General features: G+C 50.2%; 1 protein-coding gene and 1 non-coding gene across 6 annotated transcripts in view; one reads left to right on the top strand and one right to left on the bottom strand.

Moving 5' to 3' along the window:
* The window catches only part of FGD5 (FYVE, RhoGEF and PH domain containing 5), a 123,973-nt gene extending 99,761 nt beyond the window's left edge, over positions 1 to 24,212 (top strand). For 3 of the 5 annotated variants that reach the window (XM_060161078.1, XM_060161077.1, XM_060161079.1), the window contains 11 exons: positions 2,362 to 2,433; positions 4,169 to 4,237; positions 7,999 to 8,082; positions 9,590 to 9,669; positions 11,903 to 12,002; positions 12,319 to 12,456; positions 13,477 to 13,606; positions 14,352 to 14,482; positions 17,021 to 17,149; positions 22,009 to 22,163; positions 23,006 to 24,212. In XM_060161078.1, the coding sequence (XP_060017061.1) occupies positions 2,362 to 2,433; positions 4,169 to 4,237; positions 7,999 to 8,082; positions 9,590 to 9,669; positions 11,903 to 12,002; positions 12,319 to 12,456; positions 13,477 to 13,606; positions 14,352 to 14,482; positions 17,021 to 17,149; positions 22,009 to 22,163; positions 23,006 to 23,042 (1,125 nt within the window). In that variant the 3' untranslated portion in view covers positions 23,043 to 24,212. Of the gene's footprint in view, positions 1 to 2,361; positions 2,434 to 4,168; positions 4,238 to 7,998; positions 8,083 to 9,589; positions 9,670 to 11,902; positions 12,003 to 12,318; positions 12,457 to 13,476; positions 13,607 to 14,351; positions 14,483 to 17,020; positions 17,150 to 22,008; positions 22,164 to 23,005 lie in introns of those variants that run through there. The other 2 variants (XM_060161080.1, XR_009542687.1) reach the window with 2 other exon arrangements.
* LOC132528346 (U6 spliceosomal RNA) lies at positions 21,096 to 21,198 on the bottom strand. Its single transcript, XR_009543217.1, has one exon. It is a non-coding gene; the product is annotated as a U6 spliceosomal RNA (small nuclear RNA).
* Positions 24,213 to 26,207: the final 1,995 nt, after the last annotated feature.

The raw sequence follows: 26,207 nt of genomic DNA on the forward strand, positions 1-26,207 counted from the left end.
TAAACTTCCTGGACCTGTGGTTTGTTGTTGTTCATTAATTTTGGAAAATTCTCTTGGATGCCCTGTTCTTCCTCCCCACCCCCACACTCTATTTTCTCTTTGTGTTTCAGTTTGGTGAATCTCAACTTACCTATCTCCAAGTTCATTCATTCTTTCCTCAGCTGTGTTCAGTTTGCTGTTAAGCCTGTCAAAGGAATTCTTCATTTCTGATACCACATTTCTTATTTTTCACATTTCCGTCTGTTCATGCATGCTGTCTACCTTTTCCACTAGCTCCTTTAACATATGAATCATAGTCATTCTAATGTCCCTGTCTGATGGCTCCAACATCTGTGTCACCTCACATTCTGGTTTTCTTGAATGCTTTATCTCTTGAAAATGAGTTGGGGTTTGTTCTTGTTTTTTGTGTTTGCCGTAATGTTTAATCAAATACCAGACATTATGCGTAGAAGAACTGTAGAGACTGGGGGAAATAGTGTCTACCTCCAGAAGTGGACATGCTTCTTTTTTACTCATGCCATTCATGTCGAGGGTGGGAGTTGCATCAATCCAGTCAGTAGTTGAGCTGGGTTTAGGTTTTGTTGTCACCATCCTCGCCTTCAGAGCCCCACAGACTTCACGCTCCTCCAGAAGGGGGCTGCTGTTACCTGATGCTGTGTGTTGGGCCTGAGGTGCTGGAGAGTTTTTCTCATGTTCCTGCTCCATCTTTGGAGATCTCCTTGTTCTTGCCCCTTCCCCTTCTCAGGGGTAGACCACTGTTTCCTGTTACTCCGTGCTAGGCTCATAGGTCACAGCTCTCCTGGACAAGCCTCAGTCTTAAGTAGGGCCTGTGAGCCAGGCTCTCTCAGCATTCCTGCCCCTCCTCTGCATGGTGGCAAAACTCTGCTGTGTGTCTGTGGCGGGTCTTTGACAGGTTTCTGCTTTGTGTTGGTGCACAATCCTGGGCCTGAGAGGTTACCCACCTCTTCTTGGAACAGATGTCTTTTGCTTCTGCCCTTTCCCCAGAAGCAGTGGGCAGCTCTTTGCCTGGGCTCTGGGAGTGGGAGGGTTGCCCCACCTCCCCCAGTGACTGAAGGGTTTTGTACCAGAGAGGGGCCTGTGGAAGTGGGCAGGGTTTTATTCCAGCCCCCAGTGGTAGCCTGCTTGCCTTCACCACCAAGAGGGGGTTCTCTCTGGCCCCAGTCTTCCTTATAAGTATCTGGCAGAAACTCATTGAAAAGAGCTTGCAAGTGACTGCAGATGCGCCTTGTGTCTGGGGCTCCCTGTTATTCTGAGCTGTCCCACCAGTCCACACCTGACCTTTAAGAATCTATCAACATTTTAGCTGCTTTCTTCTCACCTTTTTTATGCCGGCCACCTCCTCCCCCATGTGTTGCCAAAGGCAGAATAGCTCGTTCCTCTTGTGTTTCCATGGTGGGGCTGTGGTCCGTCTTTGGGACTCAGTTCACCCAGTGGCCTTGGGACCCCACCTCTCCCATAGGCATAAGAAGAGTTATGCTTTTGCAGATGATATGGCTTTTTCTCCCTGTTAGGTTGGGGGCATGGTTTCCTTGCAGCTCCTACATGATAAGCGGAAGTGGAACAACTTATATACATTTCTAATGGGTAGGATTTTATGCCCTAAACTGGGGACAGTGTCAAGGCCTGAAATTCAAGACAGTTTCTCTACACACAATTTTCACCTTGTTCATTGGCTTTAGAAACAACCCTGCAAAAGGTTAAGGGGCATGTGCCCCATGGGTTAGGTGCTTGTCATTTCTCATTTTATGGGATGGTGTGCATAGGCCTGGGGGCATGTCACCTTACGTATTGTGGATTCCCAGTGAGGGACCGACAGGGAGCTCCCGGCACACTTGTTTTTCTTGAGGGAGTACAGAGCATTTCCTTCACAGGTGCTACGGTTTTTTCGTTATTCTCTCTCAGGCCCTGCCCGCCCCCCACCCCCACAAAGGACACAAGCCCACAGAGCCAGTCCGGCCTTGGACATCTGTCACCTCTGGGTTATTGAGGTCCGGATGCTCCAGGCGTTACAGGGGACACAGGCTAGAGTAGGAGCAGAGGCCGGGAGACAAACAGGTATCGGACGGCACAGTGAGGCCACGTGACCATCTCCACGGCCTGCAGAAAGATGGCAGTGTCAGACCCCAGGCCCAGAGAGACTAGCCTGCTTGTAGGCAGTCCACACAGGTGGCATCCTGCAGACCCAGGCTCAACTCCTGGTCCTGCCACCGACAGGCGGTCAGATTGGAAGCAAGTCCCTTCTGGGCTGCATTTCCTTCTTTGAAGTGGAAACAATGCCAGTCCTTACAGAGGAGATGAGGCGTCCTGACCATCTCCCCCTCGCCCTGCTCCCGCCCGCAGGAAAACCTACAGAAGCTGGTCCACATTGAGCACAGCGTTCGGGGCCAAGGGGATCTCCTCCAGCCAGGAAGGGTGAGTGCCACCACTGCTGCCAAGGGCAAGGGCAAGGGCAAGGGGCAGCCCGGCAGGCAGGCGAGGCCTTGATAAGCCCCATTGTTCAGCTGGGCTGGCCCCAGGCAGGCCTGGCTGCAGGTGCCTTTCACCCAGGAGGGTGGGGGGAGGGCAAGGGCTCTGCTGGGCTCCCCAGGCCCCCCAGCTGCCTCCCCTGGGCTTTTCCGCTTTCAGGGCCTTTAAAGAAACAGTGCCATTTGGGTTCCGTGTCCCTCTGAGAAAAAGAGACACCAGGATTCTTAGTTTAGTCCAGTTGCTGGGAAATCAGGGAAACCATCTCTCAGGAACCCCAACAAAGCATTTTAAAAGTAACATTTGGGCTTCCCTGGTGGCGCAGTGGTTGAGAGTCTGCCTGCCGATGCAGGGGACACGGGTTCGTGCCCCGGTCCGGGAAGATCCCACATGCTGCGGAGCGGCTGGGCCCGTGAGCCATGGCCGCTGAGCCTGTGTGTCCGGAGCCTGTGCTCTGCAACGGGAGAGACCACAACAGTGAGAGGCCCGTGTAACGCAAAAAAAAAAAAAAAAAAAAAGTAACATTTTTGGGGATTCCCCTGGTGGCGCAGTGGTTAAGAATCTGCCTGCCAATGCAGGGGACACGGGTTCAAACCCGGGTCTGGGAAGATGTCACGTGCCACGGAGCAACTAAGCCCGTGTGCCACAACTACTGAGCCTGCGCTCTAGAGCCCGCAAGCCACAACTACTGAGCCTGTGTGCTGCAACTACTGAAGCCCGTGCACCTAGAGCCCATGCTCTGCAACAACAAAAGCCACCGCAGTGAGAAGCTTATGCACCACAACAAAGAGCAGCCCCCGCTCGCCGCAACTAGAGAAAGCCTGTGTACAGCAGAGAAGACCCAGTGCAGATAAAAATAAATAAATAAATTTAGAAATAACATTTTTTAAGAGACAAATTTATCTACTTTAAGCTTCCAAATGGAAAACATAAAACTCAGCTCAAGGGCTTCCCTGGTGGCGCAGCGGTTGAGAGTCCGCCTGCCGATGCAGGGGACGCGGGTTCATGCCCCAGTCCGGGAAGATCCCACATGCCGCGGAGCGGCTGGGCCTGTGAGCCATGGCTGCTGAGCCTGCGCGTCCGGAGCCTGTGCTCTGCAACGGGAGAGGCCACAACAGTGAGAGGCCCACGTACCGCAAAAAAAAAAAAAAAACTCAGCTCAAGAATAGTCAAAAATATGTTTATTACCTGTTCCAGTCCATGAAGGACAAGGAACAAAGAATGAGAGATTGCATTTAGGTGTAAAGTCACACCTAATGTTTTGGCCCGAGTCATCAGTTTAGTGAATATTTATTAAACATCTATTTGTATCCTCCAGAATTGAGGGGGCTGTAGCAACTGTTCACAGGTCTTCAGCCCTTTTAGCAAACTTTCAAAGGCTCTGTTCCAATTGGACCCCTTGTGGTAGCGAACCAGACAATGACTGGACCACTCTGTGGCCAGAACGGTGTCTGGGGTTGGTGTAATTCAAGGTGGATGCTCCTGAAAGGCCAGGTGCCTGTCCGCAGAGCTGCTCCACCAAACACGGGGCACGTCTCCTAAGCTGGGAATTCTCCCACGAGTTGCTCTCTGGTACTCTGGGAGGTGCCGTAATTTGTTTCCCACTAAAGGGCCTCCCCCCACCCTTCTCCAGGACATAGGGGGGTGTCAGCCTGACCACGGAGGTCTGCTTCTCTCCCCACAGGAGTTTCTGAAAGAAGGGACACTGATGAAAGTAACAGGGAAAAACAGACGCCCCCGACACCTGTTTCTGGTAAGTACCTGGCCCCCATCCAGGCCCCAGGACTGTCAAGTTCTGTAAAGTGTTCTGGGGCAGTACTCAAGGACAGCTGCAAGCAAAGGGGAGACTAGACCAGAGCCTAATCCTTAGGGTGCGGATCATTCTGAATAGCCGAGCTTTCCAGAAAGCTGAGGGCTTTACAACCCATCCCTAATGTATTACTTGAACGATTTTGAGGGGAATGTTGCCAAAATTTAATTACCCAGGTGCCCATCCTAAAACCAAGAAGTTCTTAAACCGGGAATAGCTGTTCAACTGCCTTATCTAACAAGCGAGAAAACTGAGATCCAGAAAGGAGGGTTGACTTGGCCGGATCTCCTTGCAGGTCGGTGGCAGAGGTCCAGAAGGGAACCAGGGTTCTGACCCGAGCCCAGCCCTTTCTCCACTGTGCACAGGATGGGATATACGTAACATTTTTGATGATTTACCGCCACAGTCTGGAACACCAGGGAGTGTCCAGGCCTGGGGTATAGTAACATCAACCTCAGTGGCTACTGAGCTACAAGCAGCTCTTTGCCCCAGTCCTGAGACCCGGCCCATGCCCCCACCTCCCCGCAAGTAGTTTTGCCTTTTAAGTTCTTCTCTCTGCTAGATGTAATTTTTCTCTCTGCTCCTTCGCCGTTAGCTGTCATCTCTTGTTACTGTCAGTTGTGGCTGCCCTAACAGCCTCCTTACACTTTGTTACAATTCTGTGCAGAGTAAAAGGAGAGAGGCTCTGAGTCAGTGTGTAGGAACAGGCCGACAAAGAAAGGGCATTGGAGGAGTGGGAACAGCATGGGCAAACGTAGAGGCGGGAGGAGCGTGGTGTGTCTGGAGGACGGACCTCTGTGAATCTCGTGGAGTCATTGGCTGCAGATGGGGTCTTCCACTCACGAGCTGGGTCTACACCAGGCCTCAGATAGACCCTCTGCCACTTGGGGACTGAATTCCAGAGAGGGCTCATGGTCCTGAGCAGGGGAATCCTGAGCCTGACCGAAGCGGCACGTCTGCGACTGCCCATCAGGGTTTGGGGAGCCTCTGTGGCACGTGTCCCAAGGCCCCAGCCCGACCTCAGTGGGTCACTCCACTCCTCATAGAGCACAAGGGGCGCTGAGCTTAGAGGCTCTTCTCCCTCTGTTCCCTCCTCGCAGCCACCTGTCACCTCCCGTGAGAACCCCTCCCTCTGGCTGACTGGTGCTGCAGTGCAAGGCAGGCAGCGTGGTCCTGGACCACTCATAGAGCCCTGGGTGCTCGTGGCGTTGCCATGGCAACAGGGGCTCCAGGGGCAGCCGCAGGGAGGCTGGAACTGCTGTGGTAGTGACACAGGAGGGTTCCCCGTGGTGGGCGGGGTGTGACCACCACCAACACACTACCCTGCACACACTTGGAGGCACCCTCATTTACTCATGACCCTGGCTCTGCCGCTGATGAGCTTTGTGATCCTGGGAGGTTGTCTAGCCAGTCTGTGCCTCGGTTTCTCCTTCTGTGAAATGGGGATGATAATAACAGCACCTGCCTGAGGGAATTGCTGGGGGATGAATTGAGATCATTCCGGGGGCTTAGCCCAGCACCTGGCCTGCCCAGGAGTGCATGTGGAATGCCCAGTAGTTCTTGTCAGTGTTAGAAGAACAGAGCCAGAAGGGGCTTTGAAGGTTCCTCTGACCCAGGGGTCGGCCTGCTGCCTGTTTTGTTCAGAAAGCTCTGTTGGAACGCAGCCTCACGCATTCTTTTATGATTGTCAGTGGCTGCTTTTAGGCTGTAGCAGCTGAGTTGAGCAGTTGCGACAGAGACCATCTGGCCCACAAAAACTGAAATATTTACTATCTGGCCTTTTACGAAAAAATTGCCAACCCTGGTCTATTCCAACTCTGTTTAGACAGTGAGGCCCAGAGAGAGGAAGGGTTTGCCTGAGGTCACACAGCAGCTCAGTGCCCAGGCCGGGTCTCCCGCACCACCCTGGCCAGAAGCGCCAGGAGAGCTGGTGGCAGGAAAACTCACCCATTCTGTCCCCTCAGCAGACTCTGTCTGCAGGGAGAGGAGTGTAAATCCTGAGTTCTTGCTCCATTTCAGACCCCGAGATGCCTTGTCCTGTTCTATCCTCAGGACACCCCTAGTCTGCCTTGGCTCCCACGCATAGGGGCTCACTGGGGACCACTCTCAATGTTTGTAGTGATGTGGGGGTAGGGATGTCCTCCGCTTGGCAGGTGAGGAGGCTGAGGCTCAGAGAGGGCAACGGCTTGTCCAAATTCACAGAGCTGCTGCAGAGCAGGGTCAGGACTGACGGCCCACAGCCCCACCCAGAGCATGACATTGGCTCTTCAAGCTGTAAACTTTTAGCCAAACAGAAGCACTCTCTCCGGAGGAGAAGTGACTTTCCTTATGTTTCTTCATCTCTGCCCTTCTTCAGGGCAGGAAGCTTCAGTTGTTCATTCAACAAATATTAATTGAGCACCTACTGCACTGCTGGAGGTACGGCAGTGAATAGAACACACCAGCTCCCTGTCCCCAAGGAGCTTCCCCCTTCCCTCCCTTCCTTCCTTCACTTTGCTTGGTAGAGGCTTAATTAATTAATTTTAAATATTTAGTTATTTTTATTTTTGGCTGTGTTGAGTCTTAGTTGCGACACGTGGAATCTTTGTTGCGGCATGCGTGATCTTCCATTGCGGCGCGTGGGCTTCTCTCTAGTTATGCGGGCTTCTCTCTAGTTGAGGCGCGTGGGCTCAGTAGTTGTGGCGCACGGGCTTAGTTGCCCCACGGCATGTGGGATCTTAGTTCCCCGAACAGGAGTTGAACCTGTGTCCCCTGCATTGGAAGGTGGATTCTTTACCACTGGACCACCAGGGAAGTCCCTGAGGCTTAATTTATATAGAGTTAAATGCATCAATTTTAAGTGTACGTGTTAGTATGTGTTGACAATTGTATATCATTGTGTGACCACCACCTGGGTCAAGGTACAGAACATATCCAGCCCCCAGAAAGTTGCCCTGTGCCCCTTGTCAGGCACCTTCCCCCACCCCCACCCCCGGCAACCACTGGCCTTGTTTCCATCAGTATAGATTAGTTTTGCCTGCTCTGGAGCTTCATATAAATGTTATGAAGCAGCGTGTACTCCAGAGTCTGGCTTCTTTCCCTGGCATGTGTTGGAGGTTGAACCCTGTCATCAGGCATGTATCTGTCTGCTCTGTGGTTACTGTGTGGCTGTGAGGTGTGGATGAATCACAGTTTCTGTGTCTAGTCACCTGTTGATGGACGTTTGGGTTGTTTGCTTTTGGGGCTGTTATGAATAAGCCTCTAGGAACATTCCCATACCTGACTTTTTTTTTTTTTTTTTTTTTTTTTTTTGTGGTACGCGGTCCTCTCACCGCTGCAGCCTCTCCCGCTGTGGAGCACAGGCTCCGGACGTGCAGGCTCAGTGGCCACAGCCCACGGACCCAGCCGCTCTGCGGCGTGTGGGATCCTCCCAGACCGGAGCACTTACCCATGTCTGCTGCATTGGCAGGCGGACCCCCAACCACTGCTCCACCAGGGAAACCCCCCATACCTGACTTTTTGTGGGCATCTGCGTTTGTTCCTCCTGGGTGTCTATGTCAGAGTGGAATTGTGGGGAAGGGTGTCCTGTTTCACTCCAGAGTGGTTTTGCTCTCCTGTGTGGGTCACGGGGAATGCAAGATGCCTCTGCTCAGTGATGCTCCAGGACACACCCAGCACAGCCTTCTGGGGCCAACACATGTCTGATGGGGTTCCCCTCTCCCCAGATGAGTGATGTGCTCCTGTACACGTATCCCCAGAAGGATGGGAAGTACCGGCTGAAGAACGCATTGGCGGTGGCCAGCATGAAGGTAGATACCTGGGGTGGGTGCCCTGGGGTGGGCGGGGGGACCCCAGGGGAGGCAGAGACACAGCCCTGCTTGTGGAGCTCACAGACCAGCGGAGGTGAGGGAGCCTGGGTTGTGAGTTACAGCAGGATTCTGTTGTAGGTAGTCCAGGGAGAGTGAGGCTGAGGGAGGCCTCCTGGGCGGGGGAGCTGAGTCCCTTAGAGTGGATAATATTTGGACAAATAGGGAAGGGAGAGAAGGAGGGGGTCCTAGGAGGAGGGAAATGCATAAGGAAAGACTTGGAGGGAGGAAACAAGCAGGTGTTTTTTTTTAATTGTGGTAAAATATGCATAATATAAATTAACCATTTTTAAGTGTACAATTTGACAGCATCAAGTACATTCACGTTGTTGTACTGCCACTGCCACCATCCACCCCAGAACTCTTTTCATCTTTCCAGTGTGAAGCTCTGTCCCCATTAAACACTAATTCCCCATCCCCCCTCCCCTAGGCGCTGGGAGCCACCATTCTACTCTCTTGTCTCTGTGAATTTAGCTACTCTGGGGACCTCATATAAGTGGAATCATATGCGATGTTTGTCCTTTTGTGACTGGCCTACTTCACTGAGCATAATGTCCTAAAGGCTCATCCATGTGGTAGCAAGTGTCAGAATCTCCTTCCTTTTTAAAGCTGAACAATACTCCGTCGTATGTGTAGACCACACTTTGTGTACCCATCATCCATCCATGGACACTTGGGTTGCCCTCACCTTTTGGCTGCTGTGAATAATGTACATGGGAGTGCAAATACCTATTCAAGTGGCAGGTATTTCTTAAATGTGAGAGAGATGCCAGCCCAGCTGGACATTCTCATGGGTGAGCTTGGAGAGAAGGGAAAGTGACACAGCTGTGACCTCACTTGCTGTAACTTGGGTCCCGAATACGGGGCTGGTTGGGAGCTGAAGGGGATTCTCAATGAGTAGGAAGTTTTAGGAAGTTAATTCCAGCCCAGCGTGGGGACAGGGTCAGAGGGGCGAGCACTCAAGTGGGGGAATTGGGTGTGGGTTGTCATTTGGGAGGGCGGAGGGACCGGAGGGAACATGCTGTAGGGGCCCTGCACGGGCTTTCCCGCTCCTGAGGCTCCTAACCTGGAGAAGGGGAAGGGAAGCACCTCGTTCATCTGGGAGGCGGCTTCCCTTTTTGAACCGAAGCTTCTGCTCAGGAGTCTGTGACGGAGGCCGTGAGGGAGGGTGGCCATTGGACAGGTACTTGTCCAGAACGATGGGTTCTAAGAGGGATGCTCGTAGCCTTCCTGGGTGTGGGCTGGTGGCCACAGAGTTGGAGTCGGCAGCCGAGCCCTCACCGCACGCCTGTGCACACACACACACAAACACACACACACACAAACACACACCCCTCCATCTTCCACGTAAGAAAGGTTTGCCCTTTACAATGAGGAAACTCAGGCTCAGAGTGGGGCAGTGGCAGAACCCCTCCTGCCCCCAACCTGAGGGGCCGCTGTTGGTTTCCAGGTCAGCCGCCCTGTGATGGAGAAAGTGCCCTATGCCCTGAAGATCGAGACTTCCGAGTCCTGCCTGACCCTGTCTGCAAGGTAGGAGGAGAGGAGAGGAGGGACAGTCTGGGGCAGAAGGGGCAGGATTTTGCTGGTGGGAACATTTGGAATAACAGGTGCTGGAAGTGTTGTCATTTTTATTTCGGTATCCTTTTGGGTAAAGGACTTTTGTCTTTTCATTATTTCTTGTCCTTTTGGGGATCACAGACCTCTTGGAGAATCTGGTAAAACTATGGCTTCTCTCCCCAGAAAAAAAAAATGAGCATACACATAAAACTTTACATAGAATCTCGGGGGTTTCCAGAGCCCGTTGCTTAAATATAAAAATATCTCATCGTTGTAAAACCCTAAGGATTATTGGGTCTTTGCAGCAGTAAGAAAAGTTACAGCCAATGAAAAGTGCGTAGTGCACCTTAGTTTACAAAATGGTCTGCGTTTAGGCTTCCAGGTCTGGAGAGCAAGAGAAAAATAAGGAGTGAGCATTCATCATTTTACTTTCCCTGTTTGGGGGTAAGGCCTTTCTATCAGAGATGGCTGTTTTCTTTAGGCCCTCGAGCTCTGCCCCGGGGACCCCTCCTCGCTGGCTTCTGGCAGAGAAAGGGCTCCCCCCTCCCTCTTTCGGGGCAATGCCAGGTCAAGCCAGGGTGCGGAGGAGGGGCTCAGAAACCAGAGAGCGGGGGCTCCTGCCAGGGGCCTCTCTGGGCAGAGTAGGGGTACAGAGTTCCCCAGGTTGGAGTGTCTTCCCTCCCAGCCAGCGTGTGACCCGGGCGGCAGCAGGTCCCTTTGTGGGCGTGGTTCTGGGTGTGGGATGGGACTTCCGGCCTGACGCACACGCTCTGTCATAGATGCGCTTTCCCGTCCTCAGTGCCCAGTCCTGTGCTGAGGATACAAACTGTCTAAGCCTTGGTTTGCTCAGAAGAGCCCACTTTACAGGTTGGAAAGTTATGACCTAGCAGAGCATAACTGCTGTAATAGTAGTGATGACAAAGGTGACATACACTGGGCACCTGCCAGGTGTCAGGCGCTTCCTCGGATCCTCAGCACCACCCTCGGAGGTGGGGCCTGCAGCTCCTCCCATGTGCAGGGAGTTGAGGCCTAGAGAGGGGTTCCACATCCATGTGAGGCAGAACTGGTGTTCAAACGCAGGACTGTGTGAGCCAGAGCACTTCTCCACTACTATCTACTGCCTGAGGGGGAAAAAGTAGCCTTGGAAATTCTAAGGAGTGACCCCTCCATCTGGGGAAGTGAGGGAAGGCTTCCTGGAGGAGGTGATGCCTGGGTGGGTTTCCATGGCCTCTCCTCTCCTTATCTCTAGGTAAAATCAGGGGCATGAGGAGGCCCAGGGTGTGGTTTCATTTTGCCCAACCGTGAAGTGAGGGTAGTGACAAGCCACGCTTAGCGCTTCAGGTGGGGCTGCCTGTCTCTCCTAGGCAGAGGCACTGCCCTTTGGCCAGTGGCCTCAAGGAGCCACTGTCACTGTCAGGCCAGTCACCTTCCTGCTAGCCCCAGATACTTCATGCTGAAGCTTCCAGGGGACTCATGCATCTCCTTTTAGGGATGTGGCATCTGGCTGCCCACCACCCTCCCTTCCAGGCCAAACCGGTCCCTTCTTCTAGTTTGAGTCCACACACTTAGTACGGGGTGGGAATGACATCTAGGGGGCTCTGTGAGAATTTCCACTCTGAAGCTGCTCTGGGGCAGCTCAGGCCAGGTGTGGCTCTCACCACTCAGGAGACCCCGCCAGGCTCGGAGCAGGGATGGGAAGTCTTCGTTTTGGATGAGTGAGTGGGAAGTTGTGTGGGAAACTGAGGAGGAAGATGGAGAGAGTGGGACGGTGACCGTTGCCAGCATTTATCCACCCACCCTCGCAGTGGTACCTGGCCCTCATCCCCCTGCCAGCCTGCCCCCCTAAAGTGTGGGACCCCTTGCTTTTGCACGGTGCTGTGTCCTCGACAGAGTCCTCCACACCACACGTGTCATTTGGTCCCTACAACAGCCCTGGGAGTTAGAGGAGCAGTGTTGGATGTTCCCTTGTTACGGGCAGAGCCCGAATACAAGTAACATTTGGGGCCGCCTGCTCGGAAGCAGAGGTGCCGCGGTGCAAGCCTTGGCCCGTCTGGCAGGTGGCTGGGCTGGCCAGTGGGGTTTCAGGCGTGGGGGAGAGAGGCTCTGGTGTGGGGGAGGGGCGGGGCCACCAGGGCGTGGTCCACCCCCAGAGGGCAGAAGGCAGAGCCCTCGTGCACCCCTCGCTCACTCCAGCTCATGCCCACAGCTCCTGTGCAGAGAGGGACGAGTGGCACAGCTGTCTGAGCAGAGCCCTCCCTGAGGACTCCAAGGCCCAGGCTCTGGCTGCCTTCCAGCATAGCGTGGAGGTGAGCGGGGTTTCTGGGGCACCCGTCTCACAGACCTGGGTTTCCCTGGGGCCCCTGCAAACCCACGAGGCCTCGCATCTCCTTCCATCAGGGCCCTGGGTCCTCCCCGTGCCTGGCTCAGGATAATCACTGTGCAGCCCAGAGCCTGGCACCTACGGCTCCGTTTGTAACTGAGGTCAGCTCCCTGGGGGTTGCAGGGGAGCCTGTAGAAGAGGAGTCCACCCCGCCCACACACGTGCACACCCCGTACGGGGTAGGGGGGTGTCCATCCAGTTGGTCTCCTGACCCCACTGCTTGTCCGATTCCGCTGTTCCAGATACGGGAGAGGCTGGGGGTCAGCCTGGGGGAGAGGCCCCCGACCCTAGTGCCTGTCACACACGTGATGATGTGCATGAACTGTGGCTGTGACTTCTCCCTCACCCTGAGGCGCCACCACTGTCACGCCTGCGGCAAGGTGAGTCCCCGTCGGGGGCCGTGGGCGTGGCGGAGGCGTTGGGTGGGGACCAGGGGGCGTCCAGCAGCTGCTGCGTGTCGGGCCCAGAGTGGGGCATGTTCACACCAACCCTGTGAAGTTAATTCCCCTTTTACTGATGCCCTCCCACCAGGACTCCAGATCCCAGGCCCATCCCACTACACCAGCAAGCTCTCAAAAGGAAGTCGTAGCGGATGTGGTGGTTTTCCTGGGATGAAAAGCATCCTGTCACGGTTAAGGGCACGGGCTCATCAGAAAAACAGATCAGCTTACAGCATGGTGATGATAGTTAGCAAAAGTGTAGTGTATGTTTGAAACTTGCTAAGAGAGTAGATCTTAAAAGTTCTCATGCAAGAAAAGAAAATTGTAACTGTATGTGGTAGATGGATGCTAGCTGGACATTGTGGTGAGCATTTCATCGTACAGTCTCCCTTGATATCCATAGGGGGTTGGTTCTAGGATCCTAGGATCCCCGTGGCTACCAAAATCCGAGGATGCTCAAGCCCCTTATGTAAAATGTTGTAGTAGCTGCATATAACCTACGCACATCCTCCCGTATACTTTAAATCACCTCTAGATCGCTTATAACGCCTAATACGGTGTAAATGCTATGTGAATAGTTATAAACATAGCATGAATTCCGTGTAAACGGTGGCCAGCACACGGCAAATTCACATTTTGCTTTTGAAATTTTCTGGAATATTTCTAATGTTTTTGATCCACAGTTGGTTGAATCCAGGGATATGGAAGCCACAGACATGGAGGGCCCACTGTATATATGTATATTGAATCATTATATTGTACACCTGAAACTAAAATAATGTTATGTATTTTAGAAATTTTTAGAAAAGAAAAACAGATAAGCACCTGCACAGAAACATAATTACTGTGCTCAGAGCACGGGGCCCTGGAGGAGGTGGGAGCGAGTGGGCAGGGGGCGCGGACGCGTCGCTGTGTGCGTGCTGGGAGGGTGAGACCCTCTGACATGCATCACCCCACCAGATCGTCTGCCGGAACTGCTCAAGGAACAAGTACCCTCTGAAGTACCTCAAGGACCGCATGGCCAAGGTGTGTGACGGCTGCTACGGGGAGCTGAAGAAGAGGGGCGGGGACATCCCAGGCCTGATGAGAGGTACCGGGGACCACCCTCCCTTTCTTCCCCACGTGGCTTCTCCCAACCACCTTCCTGGGGAGGCTCTGAACAAAAGCAGCCCTCAAGGAGGAAACGATTTCCGCAAACGTTGGTTCTGTAGAAAGTGCATAGGTGCACCCAGGGGAAGGGTTCCATGGACAGCTAAGTTTGGGAAACGCTGGGTCCACGCGTCTGTGGCGAGGACGGTTGGCCGGCGCTCACGTCTGCTCTGCGTAGCGGCCCTCTCTGCAGGCCTGTGTTCCGTGGGGCCTTTTTGCAATAAGGATGACGAGATGGAGAGCAGAGGCGTCATGGTCGCGGAGGGGCTGAGGGTCCTCCAGTAAAGGAGCCCGAGGCAGCTGAGCTGGCCTGTGAGAGCCCTTGCTCAGGGGACAGGCTTCGGCAGAGCAGGGTCAGCTGGAAGGAAAGCAGGTGGATCCTGGGCCTAAAACCAGACTCCCCCTCCCCCACCCCCCAGGGCCACCTGAGGCCATCGGAGAGGACAGCCCAGCCTCATGGAGACTTGGAGAAGAGGGGCTAGCCAGCACTCAGGGAAGGCCTGCCCCCAGCCCCGCCTTTGTGTTAGCAGAGGGGGCTGTGCCCGTCTTCCTAGTCACGCTGAACCGCCCCAGTGAGGCTGGGTCCCATCTTGGGAGGGACGGGAGCCCAGATTTCACAGACACGTGGCTTCTGTGCCCATCCGCGTGGACTCTCACCTCCCTTTCCGGCGCTTGTCTTGATGTAGGGCGGCCCGTGAGCATGAGCTTCCCCCTGTCCTCCACCCGCTTCTCGAGTAGCGCCTTCTCATCCGTCTTCCAGAGCATCAACCCCTCAGCCTTCAAGAAGCAGAAAAAAGTCCCTTCGGCACTGACCGAGGTGAGGCAGGTGGGGCTACCTGCATGGGAGGCTGGGGATTGAGACGTTTCTCGGTCCTTCTCAGTGGACAGGGACGGACCCCCCACCCAAGCCGGACCAGGCTCTTCAGGACAAAGAGGATCCCTAATGGGAGGTGTCCTGACTCACGCTAACAAAGGCAGCCCTGAAGCACAGGCCCGTCTCCTGGGTGACCGAGAAGACACCTGTTGCTTACAGAGGACAGGAGCCCAAGTGGTTGTAGGTGGTGCTAGGAGACATCTCTCCCATCCTTCTCTGCACCTGTCCCCGCAGCCTAGACCTAGTCCCCAGGGTTACTGCACAGATCACCCGGGCACTTGGGTCTAAAGCTGTTTGTCCTGGCTCAGGTCTCCCACGTCAGCCCTTCCCTGCCCCCTCCCCCCGCCCCCGAGCTTTGCACCATTCTCTCACCCTGGGGGTCCCACACGGGCTCAGGTGGTGAGCCTCCTAAGGGTCGTGGGGCTCTTTGCAGGAAACCTCAGAATTAGCTAAACTAAATTCCATTCTGGAAACAGGACCAGATTACATGTCTGTATTCTAATCACAACCACAAACAAATATGTGCCATGAATATACATGCTGTCAAAAGAAGAGTGATCAGCTGTTTCCAAGTTTTTTCATTAATATTCATTATTGAGTAGCAGGTGGTAATAAAAAAGTGTTGGGGATGCAAATTTTAAATGAGTACAGTTCTGTCCATTAACTTAATTCCTTTTGCATTTTAAAAATCTTGTAAATAACACATAGGCGATAAAAATTTTTTCACAACACAGAAGACTATATGATAAAAAGTGAGTTTCTCTCCCTCCCCAGACTCCTTCAGTCCCACCCCTCAAAGGTAACCACCATCAAGTTTCTTATGGACCCTTCCAGAAATTTTTGTGCATATACATAATAAAGATAGACGATCATAGGTCCTTTTTTTTACCCAAAAGATGATATACTGGGTCCTCTGTACATTTCTTCCAGTTAATTTATCTTCAATATTATTATTTCACAGTAGTTCATACACATAAATCTCACACTTCTCGCATTGTGTGGCTGTCTCATCATTTATTTAACTAGTCCCTTTCCACAAATTGAGAAAAGATCACCCTCTCACTCACACTGTGGTGTCTGCATGAGCTGAGCTCATAGAACCTGAGTGTTCTGTGGGTGCAGAGTTCGAGAACCGTTCTCACTCTTTGGGTATCCGGGCACTGTGATCCTGGTGCTGTGTGGATCTGCCCCAGCCAGGTTGGCAGTTTTTGCCCAAAGTGACAACCTTTTTGTTATTCAGCAAAGACTACACCGTGGGCTCTGCAGCAGCCCCAGAAGAAATGGGCGCCCGTCCCTCTCCGCCCTCTCCTCTTCCCCCAGGAGCTCCACCTTAGCAGTGAGATCTGCTTCCCATGGGAAGGTCTGCAGGAATGCTGCCTCTGGAGCATCTGTCAGGGAGGGAGACCGCAGAGTCGGTTTCCCTGATGTGTTCTGTACATTCTGCCTTTCTCACTCTGGAGCTGCTCCAGCAGGTCAAGTGTGGGGAGAGAAGTCGAGTCTGGTGTTAGAAGTCCTAGGACCCGGAGAGGGGCAGGTTCCTTTCCTGGTACTTCTCAAAACACCCGGCTGGTTGTAGCTTCCTCTCCCTACACTGAAGTTAGCTGACCTTCAGAGCATTTGCTGAGAGATCTGAGTTCTTACCCTCTCTTCAACTAAGTCAGGATTTGACCTTTGGTAGATCCCTCCATTCCTCTGGGCCTCAGTTTCCCCACCTGTAAAATGAGAAAGAGGAAATGATTTCAAAACCTGGCTTTATTGCTCTCATAGTAGGGTGAATATTTATGGAGCACTTACTGTGGGTCAGGCACTGTACCTGACAGGTACCCGTCTTATGTCACTTAATTCCAGTTTTACTAGTAAGGACACTGAGACTTTGAGGACGTAAGTGGCCTGACATTACCCTTCTAGTAGCTGGTAGAGCCTGTGCTGGAGCCCTAGATTGGTCCTACTCCAAGCCTGTGTTCTTAGCCCCCATTATGAAGCCTGTTCAACAGACCACAACCACTACTACTACTACTTAGAGGAGTTAACAAACTCATTAGGCAGGAGGTCATAAAACCTTTCAGATAAACAGTACAAAAGGGATCCCCTCTTAAATATAAGAAAGAAATAAGCTGAAAAGTATAAGAATCAATTTTAGAAGGAAGAAACTTTCCCCCAAATATCTGCAGTTTTGTAATTTGGGGGCTTGGGGGTTGAGGGCAGGGAACCAGGAATCTGAATCTCCACCAGGGGGCAGCACTCCTGCAGGCAGTTTTTGATTCCAGTGTCTAGGATCCGCAAATCCTGTCAGTAAATCCTGTCTCTCAGATATGGTACCGTTTTGCTGCCTTTGAGGTGCTGGGTGGATCCCGAGATCATCCAAGTCTCAGATTCCAAAGCAGTATAAACACCCTGCCAGCGGGTTCACAGTGTCATTTTGGCTCTGTGTAAACCGTGTCTACTACCTGGTGCCCTGACCGCCCTGCTTCCGTCTGCCAGGTGGCCGCCTCCGGAGAGGGCTCCGCCATCAGCGGTTATCTCAGCCGTTGTAAGAAAGGGAAGAGGCACTGGAAGAAGCTCTGGTTTGTCATCAAAGGCAAAGTGCTCTACACCTACATGGCCAGTGAGGTAGTGTGGTTCCTGCTTTCTCTCCTCTCCCGTGAGGGCCCGTGGGTTAAGCTTGTGCCTCAGACTGTCTATGTGGGGTGTGCACTGTGCCTCACCAGAGGGCGGTGTGAGTCTAGCATCTGGTTCCCACGTCAGTTCCCACGTCGGTCAGGTGTTTACTGAGGGACGCCATGTGGATATGCAGCCATGCATTCATTTCCAATCTGAGTAATTTACTGTTTCTTTGTGGGGCTAAGGCGGTACAGCAGGCAAGCCTGTGCAGCATAGCATTCGGGTATCACAGCCCCAGCATCCAGGACAAGCTGGCACTCCCTAAAAGAGAGCGCCTTTGTGTTCTCCGCTTCAGTTGTTTGAGACAAAATTCAGCAGCTTGGAGGAAGCTACCATACTTACTTACTTATTTATTTAAGGTTGCATCAGGTCTTAGTTGTGGCATGCTGGATCTTCATTGCAGCACATGGGCTTCTCTCTAGTTGTGGCGCATGGGCTCCAGAGTGCTTGGGCTCTGTAATTGAGGCGCGTGGGCTCAGTAGTTGTGGCGCGCGGGCTTAGTTGCCCCATGGCATGTGGGATCTTAGTTCCCCAACCAGGGATCGAACCCGCATCCCCTGCATTGGAAGGCAGATTCTTAACCACTGGACCACCAGGGAAGTCCCACTTCTTTACTTTTTGTCTGTGCATTTGTCAGGGAACTATATTGCCTCGTGGTAACTCTTCTGCTAAGTAAAACTCAAGTTTATGTGTGTGTGTGTGTATATATATATATATATATATATATATATATATATATATATATATATATCATGGAACATCTTACATTTACGTCTACTAAAATATCAGAGAGAGGGCCTTGGTCAAGCCTGCTTCTGGAGTAGATAGGTGTGAGCTTGGCTGTACAGCAGGGGGCGCTCTGGTCCTGGCCCAGGCTGAACCTGTGGGATAATGTGAAAGATTTCTGTGTCCAGGCCCCACCATCTGATGGTTTCCACAGGCAAAATCCGCTTTGAAAATGGGACTTAAATGCATTCTGCCCAGCTGCACAGGGTAGGTGCTTTACCCACAAGGATGTGCACATCAGCACAGGGCTGGCCCTTCTCCCCTGACCACAGATGCTGGCATCCGGGCAGAAGGCACTGCCTTCTTCCTGGCATAAAGCTTCCCTCATGAGGGGCCTGCAGCTGCGCCGGCTGCAGTCAGCCCCATCTTCAGGGATCCCAGAGGCCAGGAGGGACGCAGACACACAGAGGGGACCCACTGTGGGCCTGAGTGACTCGGGCACTGTGTGAGGCAAGCCCTCCCCTGAGGGGGCCTTTCGCTTATGGGTCCACAGATGGGGCTCTCCGTGCTGAGGAGAATGTGGATCTTTCTGGAACAATCTGAAATGTGCTGCAACCCAGAGCGGCATCTTCCTAAGGAGGCATTCCACAGGACACTCGCAGGGGCCCTCTGAGAACTGGGTTCTGAGAGAACCCTGAGTAGACAGTTTGTGGGACTTCCTCACAGTAGTGCTTTTGAGTCTCTAACGAACAACGGCGTGTTGTGGGTCCCCAGGATGTGGAGAGTCCCAAGGTGGCCTGACAGCAGGCCCTTCCTCACAGAGCATCTCATGGAAAACACACTTGGGGAAGAAATACTGGCTTAGACAGATGAACAAAGGCTAGTGATAATTAACCAACCACCAAAGAGAGTGGATCCTGTTTGAGAATGGAAAACCCAGAGGCCCCGGGTCCCGAGCAACAGTTGTCATGGAAGTGAGAGTGTGGGTTAATTTTAAAAGACGGATTTAAGTATGCTTCCAAAGCCACTTCTTCAGAGAGAGGAACTTGTACAGTTTCTCACTAAGCCTAAACCAATGACAGGACCAAGCTTTCAAATTCCATCAAAGAAAAAAATTTGATAAAATGGATAGCCAGTTTTCACTGTCTACACTACCATGAGCCCCGTCATGTACCCTGAGGTAACCCAAACCAGATGTAACTTGCTGTCAGTAACAGTCCTGGGAGAGAGTGACTATCAGAAATACATAGGAATCTTTAAAATTTTTTCCAATATTTTATTATTTAGTTAATATATTTATTATTATGTTTAAAAAATTTCAAACATAAAGAAATGTTGAAGGAATTTTACAGTGAACGGTCTTATAACCATCAACTAGATTATACAATTAACATTTTATTATACTTCCTTGAACAAATATCTATTCATCTCTCATCCGTCTTACTTTTTGATGCTTTTCAAGTATACTTCCTTCCTCCTAAGAGTTCAATATTTCTGTATCTTTTTTTTCTTTTGAGGTACAATTTATATATAATGAAGTACACAAATCTTAAGGATACTATCTGTTGAGTTTTGACTAATGAATATCCCTGTAAATCCCCACCTCACCCCTATCCCCAGAGGCAACACACTGTTTTGATTTTTTTCCTACCGCATATTAGTTATCTCTTTTAGATCTTCATACAGATGGAATCATGTGTGACTTTTTCCACTCAGCATGTTTTTGAGATTCATTCATGTTGTTGCATTCAGTAGTAGGTCATTTCTTTTATGACTGAGTAGTACTCCGTTTTGTGAATATACCAGTTTGTCCATTCACCAGTTGAAGGACATTTGAGTTGTTTCCAATTTGAGGCGGTTATGCATAAAGCCAATTTAAACTTTTGCATACAGGTTTTTGTGTGAAAATAGTTTTTATTTCACCTTGGGTGAATACCTAGGATTGGAATTTCTGGATCACAGAAGGGTATATATTTGGCTTCTAAGAAATTAGCAGACATTTTTCCAGAATGGTGTAGCATTTAACAGTCCCTGCAACAGTGTAGGTAAATTTGGGAGTTCTGGTTGTTCCATGTGTTTGTCAGCACTTGGTATTGTCAGTCTTTAATTTAGCCATTCTGGTGAGGGTGTGGTAGTATCTTAATGTGGTTTTAATTTAGATTTCCCTAGTGACTAATGATATTTTTCGTGTGTCTGTTGGCTATATATATTTTTTTCTTTGAGAAGTGTCTGTTCGGATCTCTTGCCCATTTTTTAGAGTAGATTGTTTGTTATTGAGTTACAGGAATTCTTTCTGTACCTTGGCTACCAGTCTTTTATCAGATAGATGTTTTGTGAATATTCTTTCCCAGTCTGTGGCTTGTCTGTTCATTTTTTTAAATGAATGAATCAATCAATCTTTTGGTGAACAGAAGTTTATAACTTTAATGAGGTCAATTAATGTTTTCTTTTTTGGCTGTTGCTTTCATGTCCTAAGAAACTTCCGACTACTGTAAGTCACAAAGTTGTTTTCCCCATATTTTCTTTTGAAAACTTTAATGTTTTAGCTTTTACATTTAGGTCTATCTCAAATTAATTTTTGTGTATGGTGTGAGATAGGGGCCAAGGCTCAATTTTTCCCCTGTGGATATCCAGTTGTTCCAGCACCATTTGTTGAAAAGACTTTCCTTTTCTTATTGGATTATTTTGGTGTCTTTATTAAATATTAAATGACAAAGTGTGGGTCTATTTCTGGGCTCCCTATTCTGTTTTACTGATATATTTACCAAACCTTATGCCAATACCATACTGTCTGTCTTATTACTATAACTTTATATAGTAAGCCTTAAGTCAGGTCATGTAAGTCCTCCAACTTTGTTCTTTTTAGAGGTTTCAGTACAATTTTGAATTTAATTGGTAAGGGTGAGCATCCTCTTGCTTTGTCTCAATCTTAAGAGAAAAGGATTCACTATTTCGCTCTTAAGTATGATGTTACTGGTAGGTATTTTATAGATGCCCTTGGTCAGATTAAGGAAGTCCCCTTCTATTCCTAGTTTGCTATGAGTTTTTATCATGAATGGATGTTGAATTTTGTCAAAAGTTTTTTCTGATCTAGCAGTCTTTTTTTTCTTAAACATCTTTATTGGAGTATAATTGCTTTACAATGGTGTGTTAGTTTCTGCTGTATAATAAAAATATGGAACGCTTCACAAATTTGCATGTCATCCTGGCTCGGGGGCCATGCTAATCTCTGTATCGTTTCAATTTTAGTATATGTGCTGCCAAAGGAGCACTGATCTAGCAGTCTTTGAAAATTGATTCCCTTTTAGACACAAACTCTACTCCCCCCCTCCTCCCACAATCATTCTAATGTGCTTAACTAATTATATATCTTTGTTTATATGTGATTTTATAAAGTTGTATTCTTTATGAACATGTATTTTTACATAAATATGTATGTATAAAAATATCTTTATATATAAAAAGCTCTTTCTTTTTCCACTAAGCACTGTGATTTTAAGATTCATCTGTGTTCTCTGGGTGCATCTCACTAAATTGTAAGCAGCTCTATAGCACGGACACCCTGAGTGCTCCATATTGAAGCGCTGTGAAAGAGGACCTGGGGGGATGAGTACAGAATACGTTAACGAGGGTAACACTAGAAATCTGAGTCACTGATAAATCGAGTCAGTGGAAAGAATGTGGGGTTTTAGAAAGTGGTCTCGAGTCCAAACACTGGCTCTGCCCCTTACTCGCTGGGTGATCTTGGGGAGTTATTTACCTTCCTTGAGCCTCAGTTTCTTCTTAGAATGGGGGTGACACCTTCTATGATTGGTACAAAGATTAAACAAGATAATATGAAAGTGAATGTGCCTGGACCCTAAATGCTGTCACAAAATGTTAAGTTTCTTTTCCTCCTCGTGACTGGTGCTGGCGGGGAAGTGGGAGTGAAGAGTATGTGTGTGATAATTGCACCGTTGCCAGAGATGCCCCACACAGAGGGGCTCGTCGTGCATGTTACATTGGAAGCATCAGTGATTGCTAAGCTGCTGACTGGGTATCTTGCCGTGTTTAACATCAGTTTTCCCTTTGCCTCCCTGCAGGACACAGTGGCCTTGGAGAGCATGCCCCTCCTAGGTTTCACCATTGCGCCAGAAAAGGAGGAGGGCAGCAGCGAAGTAGGACCTATTTTTCACCTTTACCACAAGAAAACCGTATTTTATAGCTTCAAAGCAGAGGATACCAATTCGGCTCAGAGGTACCAAAATAACTAGTCGTGCGTTTCCTTGCCTGTCTCTCAGAAGGGAACGAGCTGTCGCCCTGGGCTTTGGCTTCTGTTCTTCTCCATCCATCCTGTCCTTTCAAGTCCCCTCGGGCCACAGCAGAACAGCAGATTTAAATTCACAGGCAGACCTCAGACATATTGCGGGTTCGGTTCCAGACCACCACAGTGAAGCGAATGTTGAAGCAAAGCGAGTCACAAACTTTTTGGTTGGCCAGTGCATAAAAAGTTATGTTTATACTGTAGTCTGCTACCTCTGCAATAGCATTACATCTAAAAAAAATGTACATACCTTGATTTGAAAAAACTTTACTGCTAAAATATGCTAACCATCATCCGAGCCTTTAACAAGTCATGATGTTTTTCTAATAGTGACATCAAAGATCACTGGTCACAGGTCACCATAACAAATACAGTAACAATGGAAAAGTTTGGAATATTGTGAGAACTGCCAAAATATGATACAGAGACACAGACTGAGCAAATACTGTTGGAAAAATGGTGCTGCTAGACTTGCTGGACATAGGGTTTCCACAAACCTTCATTTATAGAAAATGCAGTATCTCTGAGCACAGTAAAGCAAAGCACAATAAAATGAGGTCTGCCTGTATTATGACTCATTCACACAGGTGTGCATTGATTCAGCAACCTTTGCACTGTACTCTAGGCGTTTTGCTAAATGCTAGGGAAACAAATATAGTAGGACACGGTTGCTGACTTCAGGCTAATAATAACGTAGTCTCATCATTCATGGGTTCCGTGACCGGGGTTCCAGGCAGAGCCTCAACACCAAGTGTCCCCTCTCTTCTGTGTTGCAGGTGGATCGAAGCCATGGAAGATGCGAGTGTGTTATAGCAGTTATCAAGCACGTGGACTCAGCGTACACTCTTAGGTTGATGCGTGGACCCTTCCAGAAGCCAATCTGTGTCTCCACTCATCTGGACACACATCTCGATTCAGCATGGGGGCTGACCTTGTTTGCTGTAACCCCTCTCTCACACCTTCACAAGTGGAGCCCTTAAGGGATATTTATGGACCTTTTCTGTCTTCGTGTTTTCCACCTCTGCCCCAGGCATAAACTATTTCCTTTTCCAGTAGTGAGTTAAAATTTAGTAACATGAAGACGTGGAAACCAATAGAGAAGTACATTTTAGAAATGCAAGCTTTTTAGTAGAAACAAGCTTTTACAATTTTTACTCCTGGTAAACATGATGACCTTTCACGTTGTTGATGTCAGTGCCTCAGGTGAAATGAGAAACAACCAGCAAATAACAGCTACTCTCATCAAAAGCACTTTATTGTTTTACTGAGCAACAACCTCCAGTTTTATTTTTTCCAAGGGATTTACTTAAGTAAATGGTAGATGGAGTCCTGTGGACTAATCTGCCACCAGTACTGGCTGTGGCGCAAGGAGGCGACACCAGGAGGGTCTCCCTTACCACGGAGGGTGCAGGGCCACGTGGCACTGGAGCACAAGGGGAGGACTCTCTCCTCCAAGTGCCCGCCCGCCCACTCGACCTGCAGACCGACAGGGCTTCCGAAAGGAGATATTCCTTCCTCCCCACGGCAGTCCCAACACCAGAGTAGTGCGGGAAACTCCGCTGCTGGCAGATCCGGCCCCCGCCCCCAGAGGTCACTGCAGACCCTCCGAAGAGACAGAGGTCTGCTTTAATTTATTGTGTGCCTTCCTGAGTTTACCCCGCACAAGCTGACGTCGTTACGCTTGTGAGAACTGTTCTTGTTTTCGACACGGTGATCCTTCTGCTGTATTCCTGAAGCCTTGAAAGAGACAAAAGGAGAGAAAACAAGATGCAATCAGAAGGTGAATTCGTGGTCTTGGCCAGTGGCTCTGGACACAGTGAGGGAGCACAGAAATAGTGGCTTGAAGATCCTCTCTGGGCGCCTGGGGCTCAGTCACCTCCCCGCTGATGACTGCTGCTCACGATGCTGGACGTGTTTTTACATAAAGCAGAGTGGTGGGGGGACTCCTTGTTACTCTCATCGAAATAAAAAACCATCATCACACTTTCTGATGTCCTGTCCCCATCTTCCTGCTGCCCTGTCCCCTGAAAAAGGCATTTGCTGACAAACATTTTGTAAAAAGCACCATCTCCAGGAGTTATTTACATTAAATATTTTTAGGGGAATTTTTTTTTTCTAGTTTGCAGTTCTTTTAAAATGTTTGGTCAAACATTTAATTAATGATTCAAAGTAAGTGATTAGAGAGGCCTTCTTATTAATTTTTGAGGACTTTCATTTTCATCATCAGACATATTGAAATGGGCCTTCTAGACCCTTTGAGCCTTTAGAAAGCACAACAAGACTTCAGCACAAGGAAGTGGGCGCTTCTCCAACCTGCCCGTGCCACTGCCCATTGTCAGTTTCTGAGCTCCGGGTAGAATTATGTCTGGAAGTCATCTGGAAGGCCTCTTTTACTGTATAACATCCTACTTCTGATACTCCGTAAAGAAGATGTGATAGGGCTTTTATTCTCAGTGAATAGTTAACCCTGAGAAAAACACCTGGGTTGTAGCTAAAACATACTGGTTGGGTTTTGTCAAAGAAGTAGCCACAGAGGTCCTGCACAGCTCGCGTGTGACTGGGTGAGGATCTGCCTGGTTACCTGGGCCTTGTTTTCACCTGGCCTCCCCATGGTTCTGCGTGGACTCATTTCATCCGATTTCTACTGGTTGATTTGGTTCATTGTCCCTCCCCTGCCCTTCTCTCTGGCCAGCTCGTCTTACATGTTCATGTCACCGTCTGTCCACTGGGTGAGCCCAGAGTAACTCGGGCCCAGAGGCTGGAGGAGTAGTTGCCCAAGGCCCCACGATACCTGCTCTCCCCAGGCACAGGGAAGCCCCTGGGCACATCCCCAGCAGAGGCTGTGTTTCTAGAGAGGAAGCTGTGCTGTGGCTTAGAAACCAGAACACACTCCAGGAGCCCTGAGCCCCGGTGCCTTCACCTGTCACCCGGAGACCCTTCCAGCTTCCCAAAGAGATCAGGGGACACAGCGCACACCGGGCGTTTGTAGAAGTGGACCGAAGGCTGTGACACTGGAAAGCAGGTAGCACGCACTTTACACTCTGGTGGTTTCACAGCTTTCCTGAGACTGGATGTGTCTCTCCAGTCTGGACTCATAAGCAGGAAGAACTCTGTTCGTTGTCACTAACGCAGAGCACACTGGAACATGGTAGTGACCCGGGACACTGATTGAGCTCCTGGGTCCTAATAAGTCTTCTGTTAATACATGTCAGAAATATACTCTGAGTTGTTCTGCTGAGGCTGATAGATTCCCTGACCACTCGTTCTCTTTTGGATGCAGCCTGGGCAGGTGAGGCGTGAGGGGCTGATGCCCAGGTGGTGTGCTGGTGTGCACCGACCCTGACGGCCCTGCTGTAGCCCCAGAACCAGGTCAGAGTCCTTTTCCCATCTAGTTCAGCCTCTCGTTTGATTGACAGTATAAATGGCATCACTGAACACTGAGGCTCTACGTGGGGACTGAGGCCACCTGGGGTGGGAGTGGTAGGAGCTGATGGAACCCGAGTTTCTTTTTTTTTCCTTTTTTAAAAAAATGATTTTTATTTTTGGCTGCATTGGGTCTTTGCTGTTGTGCGCGGGCCTTTCTCTAGTTGTGGTGAACGGGGGCTACTCTTCGTTGCGGTGCGTGGGCTTCTCATTGGGTGGCTTCTCTTGTTGCAGAGCACGGGCTCTAGGCGCGCGGGTCAGTAGTTGTGGCATGAGGGCTCAGTAGTTGTGGCTCGCAGGCTCTAGAGTGCAGGCTCGGTAGCTGTGGTGCACAGGCTTAGATGTTCCGTGGCATGTGGGATCTTCCCAGACCAGGGCTCGAATCCGTGTCCCCTGCATTGGCAGGCGGATTCTTAACCACTGCGCCACCAGGGAAGCCCCCGAGTTTCTTTCTGCTGTGGGGCAAAGTCAACCACATGCTGGAATATTCTTCCCTTCACGGATTCAGCCTGTGATATGCGGCTGCTGTGAGCAGGGAAACTTCTGTGCTTCCAC

This window comes from Lagenorhynchus albirostris, chromosome 10 (genome assembly GCF_949774975.1).
Source record: "Lagenorhynchus albirostris chromosome 10, mLagAlb1.1, whole genome shotgun sequence".
Classification (NCBI taxonomy): Eukaryota; Metazoa; Chordata; class Mammalia; order Artiodactyla; family Delphinidae; genus Lagenorhynchus; species Lagenorhynchus albirostris.